Below are 18619 nucleotides of genomic sequence, written 5' to 3' on the forward strand. Positions count from 1 at the left end.
GCATTTAATTAAAGGAGAGTTGAACATTACCAAATCCAGAGTATGGCCTGACTCATGAGTAGGACCGTCATTGATCTTTTTCAGTCCTAGTGTGGTGTTGGGTTCAATCAGGCCTACATACTCTGCTAAACTCTCGAACACCTTAGTATAGAAGTTGGCAGGGACACTGGAAAATGCAAAAGACAGGTTTATTAAGACCCCATGGGGTGGTGGTACATTCCTACAGCACCCTTCGGCAATGCAAGAAGTAGCACACCGAGTATCGGTGCACGACCTCTTTTATACAGTTTAATAGCAATAAAAAGATAGGCGTTTACAAGTTTACACATTTTAGGTACATATAAGGTCATTTTTGGAACACAGCCAGCATGTGGGAGGAGTCCAGTAGTACTGGTCAGTTTGGGATAACATTCCTAAAGAATGACCAGTTGATGTATAATGCGCATGTGCGCTTGACCAGTACTAAAAATAGCTTGTTGCTGGGCAAAGTAGACGACCATGGGTATCGAGAAAGGACAAAAGGGCATGCTGACCACGAGGCAGCGTGTTCATACAAATGAAAGCCAAAGGATTCAAAATGGCCCCCGTATATTTTAGTCAAGTTAAGAGAAAAGATCGTGTAGCTGAGCTAAACGCTAATTCAGGAACTGCCAAAATACGACAGACGGCCCTTTTAGCGTTTAGCAAAAGCTACCTCATAACTGAAGTAATCAGGGTATTCATCATCAATATTGATGGCCATTATCTTCATCATTTCATCATTAATTAGTTTCTCTTGCTTAATAATAGCTCGTTTGGACGGAATACAAGCTGTGATACATACAGAGCATAAGGTAGGACCACATTGAATATATAGACACAGGGAAAACAGTACTCCGATAATAATACATAGAATAGTTAATAGCTTCCAACCCCATGTACTAAGTAGAGTCCAGAACCAACTAGAAAAGGTCCATGTTCCATTCTCTGGGTGAATCTCAGCAGCTATTTTATGCAGCTTAGTAATAGCATCATACACGGAAGGTGAATTATCTGGCACGTACACACGGCAACTACTACCGATAATGCAGCATGCACCTCCACGATCAGCTAGTATCACGTCTAGAACCATCCTATTCTGGAGCGTTACAATTCTAGTAATCTGCAATTCTTCAGTTATGTTTCCCAAAGCAGAGGCAGTTTCATTAGCAACTGCTTCCACAACACGTGTAAGTCGTCTTATCTTTCTACTGTTTAATGCAGCTCCTACAAATGAAAATAATCCTAAATTGAAATCTACATATTGCTGTAAAGAGGTATCGGTCTGGTCTACTCCATCGATATCTAATGTTCTTTTAACCCTATTTAGTACAAAATCATGATACAATACATAATCATTATGATACATAGGTGGAGCAATAAATACAGGCGGTAATACAAAAGATATGTAACAAGCTCCTAACCATCCAATTGGAAGACGATGATATCCCTTATTTCCACAAATAAAATATGTAATACGTGATGCTACGAATGCAATTCCATTTGGTGTATCAAATGTAAGCGTGATATTACATTCGCTTCGGCCTACTGAGATTGTACCTTTATTTCGAATACAAAGATCTGCTTTCGTATCAATAACAGTTATCACATGAGAGGTCGATACATTTATGAATCTTTGATTTGTAAAAATACGAGGTATAGATACATTGTCCGGACGGTATTCTTCCCATTCAAATTTAGTTCCTTCAGCTTGTGGATAGCCATCTTTGTCATTGAAGCATATTTTATTTAACCGAAAAAGTAGTCCACCTTTCGTTGGCCATCGTAAAGTGAAAAGAAGAGTGTACCAAGCATTGCAGGAACCATTATGAGAAAACGGGAGAGGAATGAATGGATTTCCTCCCCTCTTCTGATGTCCAGGCAACATTCCACATACCCAACAATTGGACATGTTGGTCATGTTATGAGTGTAATGCAAAATCTGAATGAAACTGTTATTCAAATAAGTCTGTCTATGTCTCTCTTCATGATAAGGCAAAGTAAAATGGAAATGCTCAGATGGGCTTGGAGTGGTAGGCAGTAAATGTTCTCATGCAGGAAACAATTGTTCTATAGTCCAAGCTATTACTGCTATTACCACTATAGTCAAAGCAAACAGTACAGCACCAAAGATTCTCCCCTTTCTTGTCGGAGGAGGTGCCATAGTTCACGAAACAAAATTCTTCAGAAGCAAAACTAAAAAATAAAAAGGTAGTTCTGGACTGAGGCTGCCGTTGGTTTTTTCTCCGAGATTCAAGACGGGTGTCGCTACACTGGACAGAACTGATCCCCCCCCCCTTGATATTCCCGGCTTCCGTTTCACAAACCTCAGAACGGTAACTAACCAGTTTAAAAAATGCTAGAAAAATTATTTCCTAGGACGTAGATTGTACGTCACTCCATCAGAAACAGTGTGGTCCGAGAAGGCTCCCTCTAGTTCGTTAACAGCTGGGCTCTTTTCTGTATCCAGAATATCTCTGTAGTCAGATAACACCACAGGGCTCACCAGGTCCGGAGAGACACGTCGGCAGTGCGTCGAATGTATCCACCGCTTCTTGTTCGTGACGCGCACAGCCGTCCGTGTTGCTAGAAGCACTTGTTCTGGGCCACGCCACCTCGGTTCCAGGCTGCTTGTTCTCTCAAATACCTTAATCATAACAAGGTCACCAGGACGGAGTTCGTGAGCCTCTCCAGTGGAGTTATCGGGAAGCGCTTCTCGAACCTGTTGATGAATAGAAAGTAAATCATTTGTTAATCGTGCCAAATAATCGTTCATCATTATACAAGGCGCATCATGTATCAAACGAGGCTTAGGAACTCCCCAAATATTCATCGGCCTTCCAAACACCACTTCATAGGGTGTGAGGCCAGATCGGGAATGTGGCACTGATCGAATAGACAGCAATGCCAAAGGCAAAGCGTCCGGCCATTTCAAAGATGTGGATGCCACGATCTTTGCTAGCTTCAGCTTCAGAGTTGCATTATACCTTTCTACCAAACCTGCTGATTGTGGGTGAAAGACAGCATGGAATCTTTGCTTGATTCCCAATCCTTTCAGGACGTACTCCACTACTTTCCCAATGAAATGAGGACCATTATCATTCCACATAAACTTACAAACACCATAGCGCGGGAAGTACTCTTTGAGTAACACCTTAGCTGTTGTCAATGCTGTATTATCTTTCGTGGGGTAAGCCTCAATCCATTTGCTGAAAGCACACACCACCACTAAGATATACTTGAGGTTATTACAGCGTTCCAGCTGGATGTAATCCATTTGCAGTACTTCGAATGGTGCAGTAGGTGGAACAAACCCTCCTTTGGGAGTATAAGTCCCTTGTCCAGGATTGTGCTGTAAACATATCAGACAGGTCTGAACCACTCTCTTGGCCGTACTAGCAATCTTATGATTTTCCCAAACCCGTGTAAGCAATTTAGTAATTGCAAGAGCTCCAACTTGTGCCAGCCCATGTGTCATTTGAACCATTGTTTGTAAATAGGCCGTAGGTAATTTCCATCTTTCCATATCTTTACTACGCCAACAACCCTCATCATCCAGCACTCCTTCAGTGGCCCATCTCACAAGTTCTGCTTCAGATGCTGATCTCTGTATGTCTAATATTTCTTCTCTAGCATCGTGCCATCGCTCAGCTTGTGATTTCACCACATACATGGGAGAGTTATTTTGTAGCATAGCAGTCTCTCTCGCAATGCGATCTGCAAAAGCATTTCCTTGTCCTATTTTATCTGTCACCTTTTTGTGTGCACTGCATTTCACTATCGCTACCTTCTTTGGACATAATAGTGCATTCAGGAGATCACGTACCAATTCTCCATGCATGATATGCACTCCATGTGAAGTCAAGAACCCTCGTTCTTTCCAGAGTAGGCCAAAATCATGCACTACTCCAAAAGCGTAGCGACCATCTGTGTAGATGTTCACACATAGTCCAGCACTTAACTCACATGCTTTCGTTAAGGCTATCAATTCTGCTGCTTGGGCCGATTTCTGGGGTATTCGTGCTGTTTCTACCACTGTTTTAAGTGTCGTGATCGCATAGGCTGCAGAAGTTGTTCCATCTGGTAATTTCACACATGATCCATCAACCCACAGTTCCCCATCTACATCTGGAAATGGTGTATCCTGTAAATCGATACGACCCTTTGTCTGTTCCTCAGTCAGACAAAACACAGTCATGTTGTTCTTCCTTCTGGGTCTCAGCAACAGGATAGGGCAATAAAGTAGGGGGGTTCAGTGTAGCACATCGTCTTAGTGTGATATGTGGCGCCAACAACGTCAGCTCATATCCTGTTAGGCGTGCACTAGTTAGATGCTGTGTTTTCGTTTGATTCAACAAAGCATCTACCGCATGGGGGACTAACACCAACAATTTGTGTGACAAAACTATCCCCTCACTTTGCCGTATAGCTACTGCTGTCGCTGCAACTGCTCGAAAACATCCAGGCAATCCTCGAGCCACAGGGTCGAGTACCGCCGAGAAGTATGCACAGGGTCTCTGTTTGTCTCCGTGCATCTGCACTAAGACTGATAATGCGCACCCATCCTTCTCATGTACGTACAATGTAAAAATCTTCATGTAATCTGGTGTACCTAACACTGGTGCAGAACAAAGAGCTTGCCTCAATTGCTCAAAAGCATTCTGACATTCATCTGTCCATTCAATGGGAATCGGTGTATCTTTGGACAACAATGCTAGCAATGGTTTAACAATGTGAGAAAATCCCAATATCCATTGCCTACAAAAAGACGTCAGACCTATGAAGGCACGAACATCTTTCTGAGTACGGGGGACTGGTGTGTCTAAAACTGCTTGAATTCGATCTGGTGTTATTGCACGGCCCTCCTTAGACAAAAGATGACCGAGGTAGGTCACCTTAGGTCTACAGTATTGTAACTTTTTCTTCGAAACCTTATGATTGTTTTTAGCAAGGAAGGAAAGCAAAGAAAAAGTACTCTCCTCACATTGTTCCTGTGTGTCTGCTGCGAGTAAAATGTCATCCACGTACTGAATAAGAGCCACCCCAGCCTGTAATTCAAAAGAATCAAGCTGTCTTTTTAAAGCCTGACTATAAATGCTAGGACTTTCTGTATAACCTTGAGGAACTCGACAGAATCTAACGATTTGTTATTTAATGTAAAACCAAAAAGATATCGACAGTCAGGATGTACAGGAATCGAGAAAAATGCATTTTTTAAGTCGATGACTGTAAAAGTAGTTGCCGTCGGTGGAACCAACGTAAGCAACGTGGTGATGTCAGACACCACCGGGTACTGAGGCACTACTATCTTGTTAATTTCCCTCAAATCGATAATAAAACGATAAACCTTAGTATCTGTATCTCTCTTAAGAATCGGAAGAATTGGGCTGTTACAAACATTATAGGGAACTTCCTCAACCACCCCTGCCGTAATCAAATCAATCACAATGTGGATCAATGCAATTTCCCCCTCTCTAGATATTTTGTATTTTGGGACACGTGGCAGAGATACTCCTTCCTTTACGGTAATGTGCACTGGAGGAATAATCATCTGCCCTACGTCAGTATCAGAAGTGGCCCACATCGTCTTTGGCAGGGAGGCTAATGCTTCAGATTCTTGGAGAAGACACACTCGCTCAATTTCTGGATAATTTTCATTTAACACAACCCGTACTCCTTCCGGAGCACAACGAATAGTAGCTCGAAAATGTTTTAACATATCGAGCCCCATAATGTTATCTGGTGTGTTTGGGGACAGCAAAAATGGACATGGGGCAGCAAATTTATCAACATAAAATGTAACAGGTTGAGACAATGGGCTAGAAGTAGATGTTCCATCGAACCCTATAGCTGTAATTACCTCGCCAGACAGGGGAGCCCTTGGAACCAAGTGTTTGGACAAAGCGCTACGAGTAGCTCCTGTATCTACCAGAAACTGATCAGTAGAACCCAAGACATGTGCTTCTATATATGGACCCCTTTGATCAACTGGTACTTCAACCGATTCCACACCCCATCCTACGCAACCCTATGCATGACGCTCGTCACGTGACTCAGGCGAGTCACCCTCATTTATCTGGTTTTGATTTCGTCGATCGAACGTGTTATAATCTGTCTGTCCACGACCCCTCGCTTCACTCCTTCCACGGTCATTCGCTCCACCTCTCGATCCCCCATAATTATTCCTAGACCTTCCACTTCCTCGACCACGCTGACTACGCTGTTCTCTCAGCACCGGACAATTTGAAACCCAGTGTCCAAACTGTTTGCAGTATGCACACTGATCCTCAGAGATGTCGGAACGGGGAGGAGGCGCATTATTATACGATCCTCGTCTACCCCTATCATTCCCCCTCGTAGCCTGGACCTGAGCCAACATTACCTTCGTCTTCAAATCCTTCACTTTCTTATCACTACTTTCCTTTGCCTCCAATTCCTGTCGTTCATAGTATTGAGCCATAGTCAATAAAGAAGCAGGGGTTGCCGTGGTCCATGAACTTTCACTCGCCTTTAATCGTTTTGCAATCTCCGGTAGGAGATTAGCCACCTACTTATCAACAAATAAATGCCTGCCTGTATCTTCTGTTAATGATTGGCCACTGTAATCATGAAACGCTTCCTCAAAACGAGAAAAGAAATCAGAGACCGATTCATCTATCTTCTGTCTACAAGAGGCCAACATGGTCCAATCAATTTTCTTAGCGGGAACAAGCGTTTTTAATTTGTTTAGTATAGCCCCTGGGAGTTCCAATATTAATTGACAAGGCTTACATGCTGGTTCCCTGTCTAAATCAGCTTGAGCTATGTCCTTCCAACTTGCCCCAAGAACCGTTTGGTCATCAAACTTACGAATCGCTCTGAACATATCAGGGGGCAATATCAGCCCAAAAAACAGATCAATATCAACTAGTGTCATAATACACAAAGAAATTGCACTTTCAAAACTTTCATAGAAAGCCGCTGGATTTTTACGGGGATCAGGCAGAGCATTCTTAAGCGCCATAACATCTGCTCTATTCCAAGGCGTATAAACCCAATTATATATAAAATAACCCTTCGCGTCTTTAGACGTTTTATCGTCATCTGTGCCATCCCCTTTATGAGGGACATACAAAGGCGCAGCTTCCCGCATAGGTCTAACATTAAATGCGGCGTTCTTATCTGTTCCAAAGATAGAGCATTCTTTGGATATTTCCGTCGATCCAGACGTAGGTGAACCCGATGTCTTTTCCAACTCCCGTAGCCGCGACGCCTCATTCCGTAGCTGAACCAAACGCTTGAAAAACTCATCCGCATCTGAAAGAATAAAGAGACCTTTACGAAAGTTATCACGACCCTTCGAGATATCCTTAGGTTCTAACTCAGAAGAATACTTTCTAAATCGGTCAACAACCTCATCTCCAAAATGATCTAAGAAATACAATCGCTCCTTATCAGACCACTGTTCCATATGCTTACTAATCTCAGAAACAGTTATAGTATTAACATTTCGTTTTCGTGCAAGCGAACGTAATTCCGCAGTTCGATCCGAAGATAACCTAGTACGCTGTGTATTCTGATCTTCCTCATCCGATTCCTCATTCGGAGCTGTAGGTGCAACATACGGAGGCGGGCAACGATCTAATAACGAAAAATCATCTATTTCATTAGTAAGGACGGATAAAGAGGACGTCGGATAGGGAATTGCCCATTAATCTGCAAATTACGTTCTCGAGTCTCCCTCTCTTTCTGTTCCTGTAACTCCTTCTCCTGTAGCTGTAAAGCTTTGTCACGCGCAGCCCTTCGCTGCACCTTCTCCGCCAAGGCTTCCTCACGCTTCAATCGTTCACGTACCTCTTTCTCCCACATACGCACACAATCAAACATATCCTGCCTAGACCTACGCTGAAACAAACACTGCTCCACATATTTCACCTTTCGTAAATCAAATGACCCATGTAGTGGCCATTGCAATTCATGATCGGCTTTGGTATATTTATGCCACAATGAACTATACATTATTGGCGGAATGCCAAATTTTACATACATCTCTCGATTTGGAGTCCCCTCTGGGGGAGCCGGCTGTGATTTATTTAATCGATAACTGGTACCATTTTCAAGGCAGCACATCCCTCGGAGTGTGCTGAGAACAGGCATGTCAAAAATATCACGAAAACGTGATACTACATAAAATGGCACTTAATATACTTTATACACGGTGTGCCGCTCAAACAAAAAGCAAAATCAGAGAAATATCCCTACATGCCTGCCTATGTGAGGTGCACTCCACATATACGTCAAATTCATAGGTCCAAACGTTAGCTAACTCAAACAAATTCAAATTCAAATTCAAAAAGCCACAGTAAGTGTCAGTAGACTACCTTACCAATCATAAGCTTACCAAGTACCTTCAAACGTCCAAGGTCCAACTGCCAAGTTCTTCAGTCGAATCAGACAAACGGCACTACACGACAATCCAAGATCAGAATCTCAGTCGAGGACCGGCGCCACCTGGAAGGTCGGATCAGAAGGAAGGAAGAAACACCGTGGGTGCCAAGACTCGGGTCACTCAAAGGCAGCGATCGCTTCCATGGCGAGTTTCCAATCCTTCGTCACGACCTCTCCTTCGGGCATCCGAGTCGCCGATGAGTCCCTTCGTGGTCGCCAATTGTGGTGTTGGGTTCAATCAGGCCTACATACTCTGCTAAACTCTCGAACACCTTAGTATAGAAGTTGGCACGGACACTGGAAAATGCAAAAGACAGGTTTATTAAGACCCCATGGGGTGGAGGTACATTCCTACAGCACCCTTCGGCAATGCAAGAAGTAGCACACCGAGTATCGGTGCACGACCTCTTTTATACAGTTTAATAGCAATAAAAAGATAGGCGTTTACAAGTTTACACATTTTAGGTACATATAAGGTCATTTTTGGAACACAGCCAGCATGTGGGAGGAGTCCAGTAGTACTGGTCAGTTTGGGATAACATTCCTAATGAATGACCAGTTGATGTATAATGCGCATGTGCGCTTGACCAGTACTAAAAATAGCTTGTTGCTGGGCAAAGTAGACAACCATGGGTATCGAGAAAGGACAAAAGGGCATGCTGACCACGAGGCAGCGTGTTCATACAAATGAAAGCCAAAGGATTCAAAATGGCCCCCGTATATTTTAGTCAAGTTAAGAGAAAAGATTGTGTAGCTGAGCTAAACGCTAATTCAGGAACTGCCAAAATACGACACTAGGGAGTCTAGGTCCATTAAAAAAGTTCTTGCCTCCTTGCAGTTTTCTAACTCACTGTGGACATTGAAGTCCCCTACCAGGAGGAAGTCCTGGTTATCTTGCACAAATGGTGCTAAAGCCTCTATTAACACGACTGGAAAGTTCCCAATCGGGCCTGGTGGTCTATACAACAGCACACCCTTCCTTTGTTCTCTGGGATTAGGACTAAGTTTAAAAATGAGTAATTCCATTTGAGGATTGCTAATTTCCTCAAGGATAGTTAAATTCAGTTCCTCCTTGTAAACAATGGCAACCCCCCCTCCAGTTTTATTTGAACGGTCGACCCTAGCAATCTTGTATCCTAATGGGACACTAAGTGTGATCGCTGGAACCAAATGGGGCTTAAGCCATGTTTCTGTTAAAAAGCAGAGGTCTGGTTCCTCAGTCAATATGAGATCCCAGACCTGGGTGGAGTGCTTCACTAATGATCGGATATTACAGAGTATATTTTTGCTCCACGTAATGGAGTTATCTCCTAAGATATTAGTAGGAGCAGTACTGAAGGGCTAGAGAAAGCAATGAAGAGATTCTAAAAACAGCCTAAAAATGACCCAGGGTGCCAAAGTGTTGTTCGGAGATAGAGTGCCTGTGTTTGTGTAGGTGTTAGATAGTAGGCTGCTTGTTGCTGCAATTCCCTTTCCTTTTAACCATAAAATGTGTTCTTTTCATGTAGGGTCCAAACACCATTTAACTGTGGAAAAGGAGTGCTTGAATCCCGCCATACAGCCCACCTGTGGAAAGCAAATTGTGATCAGGGGTGGTAACATTTTCTTGCATAGCATGCTAATCTGCTGCAAAGCAGACAAATGTAACCAACACACAATTCAAGGTAAGGACCATGCCTGAAATGCCATCCGCCATGTGACCAGGCTCATGAAAATGAAAAAGGTTTAAAAATGTTTAAAGGGGACCTCAATTTGTAAACCATAGTAGCATTAGCAAGACTTACTTTTATATATAAGCTGGCTGCAATGGGAAACATCCTTTACAACAAAACTTTTACAACGCAGGTTTTACAACGAAAACCATTACAACGCATTGCACTGGGGGGCGCTCTAGGATAGGGAATAGTTTTAATTTACTATCCAACACATTCCCTACTATCCACGGGGACTGGAGTTGAAATAGTAAATTAAACTATTCACTATCCAGCACCCCAAAGCGCTATGCGTTGTAACAGCATGCGTTGTAAAAACTGCGTTGTGATGTCATACATCCGCTGCTATTTGGAAGCCCAAGGAAAGCATTCCGCCCACCATCAACGAAGGATCCAGGAGGGAGTTTAATTTGCAGACTCATTATTGGATGAATTTGCAGATATTTGGCAAATCTTAATAAGACTGTAAAAGAAGAACTGCACACGCACAGTTAAAGGACTAGTAATCAGCTGAAAGCAGCCTGTACAGAGTTCTGCTGACATATGCAGGGCTGCATAAGGCAGATTTTTGTGACTGAGTTTATGAGGTGTCAGGATGCCCACAATGTGCCCAGCAATAGAGCGCTTTGCTCCTTGAACATTCTGGTACAAATTCAGGTTCGGAAAGCACTCTCCGATGAATCTTTAGTTCCCACTGAGGCTGGCATCCGACATCGATACAAGTCAATAATGTTGAACACATTTGGCTCCACAAGTAAGACAGAGAGTGGTTAAGTTTCAAAACCATGAAGGTTTATCAAAGGGGTAGAAAAGTTTTAAACTCAAATAATCCAATTAGTTTTTAATCAATACAATAATGTGTTAGTCAATATATTCAAAGCAAATCAAAGATCACAAACACACACTATTACCCATTCTCAAAGGTACATTAAGCAAGGTCAGCTCTACCATAAAGACACCACCCTTTCTTGCTAAGTCAGGGAAAGGTTCTGCTACCCATGACTCCCACACAAAGGGCCGATTGCTTTAGGGTGCGTGAAGATAACACAAATGTATTATTTTCACAGGCTGCTGCAGAATGATCCTTCTCTACCGTGCTTTGGACTTATGGTTATCTGCAACATAATGAGATATGCTTGGTCCAAGAAGTACTCTGCACATGCTCGTTGGTGTGTTCTGAACAGATTGTGTAAACACAACTTTTCACATAGGAACAGAAAACAAAAGTAACACCATTGGAGATTGCTGGTTCATTTTCTCCAGAAATAAAGATAGATACACAGCATGGAACAAGATGGCAGCCAGACACTGCACTAACCATTTCAAAATGAGGTCTACATTAGCTGTGGTCAGTCTAAGCGTGAATAGTGCACACCTGGTACATTTGTGTATTACATCTTAACATCAGTATGAATTTCAAAACATTTAATAGTGAAAATATCCTCATCACAAGCACAGACACAGCAGTAGGTTTAGTCTTTTCAGATTCTGACCCTCCACCATTGCCATTCCTGGGGTCCCGGTTTCCCCCACTGGGTACATACCTAATCCTGCAGCATTGCTGCCCCCATAGATAGGGCTGTAAACTTTAGAAGATAAAGGAAAAGGTGGAGGTTCAAAGAGGGCGAGTGGGATATAGGGTTTCAAATAAAGAAACAAAGCTTGCTAGTGAAAAACAAGTAAAGCCACACAGGATAAAACAGAATGGAAGGGACAGAGAGGAAGACTTTAATCAGAAAGAGGAGGATACAGGAGATGAAGCGTGCTAATGTCTTAGAATTGCGACGGTATGAGCTTCCAACGGCCACTGTAGCTCCTTCCCGGGAGAGATGAATCTCAGGCTAGTACCCCTCCATGTCCAGTAAGTTCATGGGTGGATTTCTTAACTGGCACCGAACCTGTTTCCGTTATGTGTAGATGAGAAAATATAATTGCTTTACTAAGCACTTTCCTTAGCAGGCAACGTGGCTCCAATGGAGCGTAGTAGAACCACCTGAAGGTTTCTATCACTTTCGGATTTGGGTGGAACATTAACATAGCCTCAGAGCCCGCCATCGCGGACTCGACTTGGCAATTAAAGGCCTGCTTCAGTGTTAAAGGCCCAAGCCCAAGGCCATTAGAAACCACTACGAAGGGCCCTAAGGCTGTTAGAACATTCTGCCCCAAGAGGGCCAAATATTCTAATTTTTTAAACAGAGGCCTCACAGAACCGAGGGGATTGAAATCCCCTTGGGCATCATGAGGCCCTTGTTAAACATTAAGGGGAAGATTTACAAGCCCCTTGCGCCTCATTTACGCCGCCGTTGCGTCACTTTTGTGACGCAGCGGTGGCGCAAATCCTGCGCCATGGTGCGGGGTACTTACAACGTGACGCATCTGGGAGATGCGTCACATTGTAAAGCCCTGTGCCACATGTAGGCGTTCCTACGCAGGGGGGGGCGTTACAGCGCAGCAACGCCTCCTAAAAGTGGCTGAGTGAAATCCACAAGATTTCACTCAGTCACTTTTAGGCCCATGCTGCGTCAAAACCCTGCGCCTGCTTGAAGCAGGCATAAGGATTGACGCAGCATTAACTAGATAGGGCCCCCAGAGCATTGCTGGAGCTGCATCGCGCTTGCGACGCAACTCCAGCATTGCGCCACTTTTACGGCACAGATGCGTGACGCATCTGTGCCGTTTTGACCCATGGTGCGCCACATTGTAAATGCAGCGCTTCCATGATGGTGGAGCTGTGGCGCACAATAACTGGCGCATCCCTGCTGATTTGCAAGGATGCACCAGTTATTGTAAATTTGCCCCTAAAATGTTGATGCTCAGGGCGTCTACCAGCCGTTAGAAGACCAGAGCACTCCACTTTTTCCAATGGGGCGCCCAAACATTCCAATGTTCTCATCAGTATTAAAACAATTTGTCCAGGGAAGATGCTGAATATGAATTGTAAAACATTTATTAATGGAATTTTCAAATCAAATAAAATCAAAGATAGCTTTATTTGATTTAAAGTTAAATCATAAAAGCACATGTATAATATGCATGTTCAATAAAGTACATAATAAACAGAACATAGAAACCTTAAATAAATACATCACATCTACATGATTAAAAGCCAGGGTTCCAGTTACACATAGTTTTCCTACATCGAAGAGCATTTTATTTTAGTTTTTTTAAATAATGCAACAGACTTTGTAAACATTTCATTACATAAACTTTGGATAAATACATCATATCTGCATGAGCCAAGCTCCAGTTTCACATAGAGTTCCTAAACCTAATGACATTTATTTTTAAATAGAGCAGCAGACTTCGTGAACATTTCATTATCCAGAGTTTGTAGCATCAGGAATGTTATACAACATTGTCTTAAGCCCAAAGTTTTCAGAATGGGAATTATAAACCCCTTCCTAGGACTTGAATAACATTTACAAAATAGGACAATGTGAATTGTTGATTGGCTTGATGAATCACCACATGGGCATAGCACCAAGTTTCTAGTCCAATCATTAGTAACTAGGAAGCTAATGAGTCTGTGAAAAATCCCCAGACGAAAACGGGTCAAAAGCATTCGATCAAAGCTACCCAGAACTTGGACTAAGTATGGCTGGATGCCAGAACATGTTAGCATCAGCTGATTGTCCCTAACAGGTGTTTTTACACTCTCTTTAGACCATCTCTGATTTTGTAAATGGGCCGGACAATCTCCTTTCAATACCTTTCTTGAATTAGGAGCCATGCTCTCTAGCACCTCATAATATTCGGGGTGGCCGATTTCACTCGCTAAGTGTTTAATATAACAGAATCTCTAATAAAAGAGAGAGGGACCCAATACCAAAGGGATAGGGTACCGACAATAGACTTTATGTCAAATAGAAATTCCCTTTGGGCACATTAAGTATAGAGACATCAACTAATCTAAGACAAAATAACCAACAAATTTTCAGGCGTAAAAACTAAGAGCAATGCATAAGCTACAAAATTATGAAAAAACGATCAGTTCAAAATGCACAGTTTATTTATACATAAAAATAGTTAAAAAAGACAGATTAAAAATATATATAAAACTTGGGAACACAGAGAATACATCAGAAGGAACAAATCAAATACATAAATACATCTAATCAGTTTCCTAAGACTATGAAGGGAGGTACGAAAAAGGTATATTCAGCAACAATCAGAATACTCCTAGATCAAATACATGTTGTACTATTCCCTTAATTTCGACGCGTTTCGACGGACAATTAGTATATGGCCTTCTTCATCAGGAAATATTGACTGTCTTCCCAAGATATCTTGTATACCGAGCTAATCGTCTGAGTAGGGAATTGTACCTCCTAACTCTTTGGTAGAATAAGAATTCTCACTTTAGACGATTTTTGTTCGTGGACAACGGCTCGATCAATAAAAGTCGTTGGGACCCAGTTAGGCTATGGCTAGGGAGCCCAGTTTAGATCAATAATGTAACCGAGAAGTATCGAGTTCGTAAGGAATATAATGATGTTTTATGTTTTTTATTTTTGTTATTTTTTTTTATTCTTCGAAGCCTTTATTTCTCTATTTTTCTCTTTAATTTTAAATTTTTTTAATGCTATGTTGCAAATTGTTACCTGTACCGGGAGGAGGGGTCCCAGGGGGGGGGAGGGGGGGCCAAATGTGATGATAAAAAACCTCAATAAAGACTTGTTAAAAAAAAAGAAACCCCACCAGGAGCAGCCTCCCTGCCGCTCACCCTGCCTGCCATCAACTGACTCTCTACACTCAAGCCAGGCACCCAAACATTCCATGAAGTCATCAGGCATTCTAACACTCATACTAGCTGAGCAGCAGGGAAGACACAAGTCAATTATAACACCCTTGCCCCTGCATCTCTGTACAGTACTCTCATAAAAAGTATAAGTGGGGGATCAACACCCATGTCCTCCAGTATAATCCATAACATTTTGTGTCTCACACAGTCAAACGCAGCCTAAGGTCTACGAATGCCAAAAAAAGCCATCCCTCCTTCGCCTGTGTATATTTACTTATTATCATGCTTAGGTTTAATCCCCACTCAATGGTCCCCAGACCTGATCGAAACCCATATTGCATGTTTGAAAGTACACTAGTATCGTCTGCACATATCTGCAGCTTTGTTGTGTAGTTCCTATTTCCCTTAAGAGGTTCTGCGCATTTGGATAAAATACAATATAGGTTTGGCGTAGGACAGAGTCTATAAGCCCCTATCGAGTATGCTAACTTGTTACGGTGTACCATCTAGCTCACAGGGCCCCTAGAATCTTCTTGGTGACAAGAAGGGAGTAGTTTCTTGCAACCACATAACATGACAACCCTGATCCCTCAGAATTGTGGAAACAATAAGATAACGTTTTGCTCAGTCAGTCGTGCATGCTTATGTTTCTCAGAGTTACACAGGAATAACAGGCGGGCGTTTCAATAAGAATTTATTGAACATTTGTCTTTCTGGTGTGAGAGATATGAGCTGTTACAATCGTAAGACAGTATGCGAGATATAAGATGCACAGTATTTCCAGCATAAATAAATAGTATTACTCTAGCATTGTTCAATGAATACATTCGTATACATAAAACATATGGCTAAAAATACGAGTAAAAGCACGAGTACTCCTTTAATGCCTTCCTACCTAATTCTACCCAAATGTACCTAACCTTAAGTGTAAGTTTGTGGTAAGGAGTAGGTGCTATAAGCTATAGATGATATGTTATAGTAGGGTATGCCAAGAGTCCCGTTGGAATAGACAGGTGTATCTGGTCCAACTGTTACTTGATCTTCTTGAGTTCCTTGAACTTCAAGAGGGATGAGTTTCTTGGCATTGTTGCATAGTCCTTCATTTCTCACTGGCGACTCCTTGAATGCTATGAGTCTTTCAGTTTGAACCTCTTGGATTGTAGCGAGAGGAGGGCGTCTGCTACTAGGGCGGATACCACGAGGCCTACTATTGAGTATTGGCCACATACTGTGGTTTGATGAGGTCGATTGACACAAATATTTTCTCATTTTTTCCAGCAAGGGGTGGCAGAAGAACTGTTCTTGTTCCGTGGACAGCTAGGACGGGTACAGGGTTTCTGTAGAAAGGTCCAAATTCCTTCTTATTCGCAATTTTCTCTCTGACTCGATCCCCAACTTTTGGGATCCAGACAGGCCTTGCCAGGTCTGACGGTTCTTCCTCAGTGGCTGTTGTCTTCGGGTTAACGTTGCTTTGTTTCGATCTTAGTTCATTTAGTTCCTGTAAGACAGCCAAACGATCTTTGATATCAAAGGGTTTATTATCCGCCACTGTGCCTTCAAATTCAAGATCAGGTACCCACATTCTTGTCCCAAAAAGGAACTCATATGGCGTGACTCCCCCAGAGAAACTCTTGGTAACTTGTTCAATGAGCGTTGGACCCCATAAAGGTGTTATACCCAGCAATCTCACAAGCCTAATACTCTAGCTGTTATAGATTGCTTTATGTCTTGGTTTTTCCTCTCCACAACAGAATTTCCCTTGGTATGGTACGGAGAAGAGTACTGCAATGCTATACCCAAACCAGCAATGGCTTCCTTGTAAGCCCCAGAGCTAAAATCAGTGCCCTGGTCAGAATGTAGCGTGCCTATTGAGTATGTACCGATAAAGACTCACAAATCTTTTATAACAGTTCGAGCGTCAGCCGAGCTCTGAGGCCATACCCATAGGAACCTAGTGTTTGAGGGCTTGAATATGTCCAAGCGGATGTCTGCGATTTGATAGTCTAATGCTGTCTAACAGCAGTGTCTGTGTTATGCATGGTACTGTCTTGCCTGTTGGTTCTCTGCCTGAGTTGTTTTTTGCAGTCCTCACAGTCATTGATGAAAATCGTAGTCTGCGTGCTTAACCCAGGCCACCAGTAGGTTTCCTTCAATGACGATATTGTCTTTGAAATTCCCTGATGCCACAGACCCTCCCCCAAATGTTCTTCGTACATCAAGTGCACTCTACGTTCCATGTTTGAAATTACTCTATACCCCACTCCAGGGATTCGAGCAAAAGGAACGTTGTTTGCATCAATTATATCGGAGTACTTAAGTGGAAATTTCTTTGGCAGTACTGCGCCACTGCCTTTGCTTGAAGCATTGAAAGCCAGTAATAACTCACTGTCTATTCTCGTTTTTAAACGAAGGATTGCAGCTACGGAAGCTGTGCGAACAGCCCCCTTTGCGGCTTCGTCAGCCAATGAATTCCCTTCAACGTGAATGCCATCACGTTGATGACTAAGTGTTTGGATCATGTGAGCCTTTGATACTTCGTTTCTCAACTTCACTACCTGTTCTCAAAGAGTTTTGTGAGGTAGGTTCATTTTTTAATGGTATTATGTGAAGGGGTGAATCCTCATCCCATCCAACATGATTGTTGTATAATGCTGGGGCATAGGCCACTGCCCATTTCCTGGCACATGTGTATTTTATGTGTATTGGGATGTGGTCGAAGAAGGCTGGCATAATTACTTCTTCGCTATGCGGGCACTCCCTGATAAAATCTGATGCCCAATATTGTTCTGCTAGCAGGATATCATAACCATTTGATAGTCTCTCCCAAAACAGTCCTTTCATTTTTCTGGGCTTGTCTCCCTCTAGCGGGAGTGTTATTTTGTATAACTTGTGTGGAGCACTAACCCTGGTATCAGCTGTGAATATATGATGATACATCGCAAACCTTTCCGACGCATAAATTTACAGTGGAGTTTTTACATCGCAACATCATTTATATCGCATGTTATTAAAATGCAACCATTACATCGCATGTCACTACAGCGCATGTCATTACAACGCATATCACTACAACCTAGGTATTATATCACATGTCATTACAACGCATACAATTACATTGCATATAAGGTAAGTGTTGGATACTGTAGGGGTACAAATTACTATTCTAACTCCTGTGAGTGTAACAGTAGGGTAAGTGTTGGAAGTAATACTATGCGTTGTAATTGTATGCATTGTAATGACATGCGATGTAATGCCTGCATTGTAGTGACATGCATTGTAATGACATGATTTGTTGTGACATGCAATGTAATGGCTGCGTTGTAAACGACGTGCGATGTAAAAGATGTTGCGTTGTAATAACTGCGTTGTAAATGTAGTGCGATGTAATGACTGTGTTGTAAAGGATGTTTCCCATCAGCTGTCTCCACAGTGATGTATTCATTCAGGTCCACTATCTTCAGAAATTCCTTTAGGTTCTGGCGAGCTATTGAGATCTCTGCTGCGCTGTCGAGCATCGTTTGAGCCCATTCCCCGTTCAGTAGTTGTGTCCTCAGAATTCTCGACATGTCAGATTTTCCGACTCACTACCTTCGTTTTGTTGAATTGAAGTTTGTATTTATTTTCCTGAGCATGCTGCTTGTCTTTGGACTTGGTATGCTCTTCCTTTTGTTCTGACTTTCCTCTTCTTTCGGATGTCTTTGATGAGACCTGAAAGAAACGA

The 18619-nt window shown here is 42.5% G+C and overlaps 1 protein-coding gene and 1 long non-coding RNA gene across 6 annotated transcripts in view; one reads left to right on the top strand and one right to left on the bottom strand.

The window, feature by feature from the left end:
* LOC144780855 (uncharacterized) overlaps positions 1-18619 on the bottom strand; it is an 800768-nt gene that overhangs the window by 389131 nt on the left and 393018 nt on the right. The gene's annotated exons all lie outside the window — the stretch shown is intronic.
* Positions 1-18619, top strand: part of LOC144780851 (uncharacterized) — a 300811-nt gene that overhangs the window by 191934 nt on the left and 90258 nt on the right. For both annotated transcript variants that reach the window (XM_078659348.1, XM_078659349.1), the window contains exon 3: positions 9954-10109. In XM_078659348.1, the coding sequence (XP_078515474.1) occupies positions 9954-10109 (156 nt within the window). The remainder of the gene's footprint in view (positions 1-9953; positions 10110-18619) is intronic.

Source organism: Lissotriton helveticus, chromosome 9 (assembly GCF_964261635.1).
Source record: "Lissotriton helveticus chromosome 9, aLisHel1.1, whole genome shotgun sequence".
NCBI classification, from domain to species: Eukaryota; Metazoa; Chordata; class Amphibia; order Caudata; family Salamandridae; genus Lissotriton; species Lissotriton helveticus.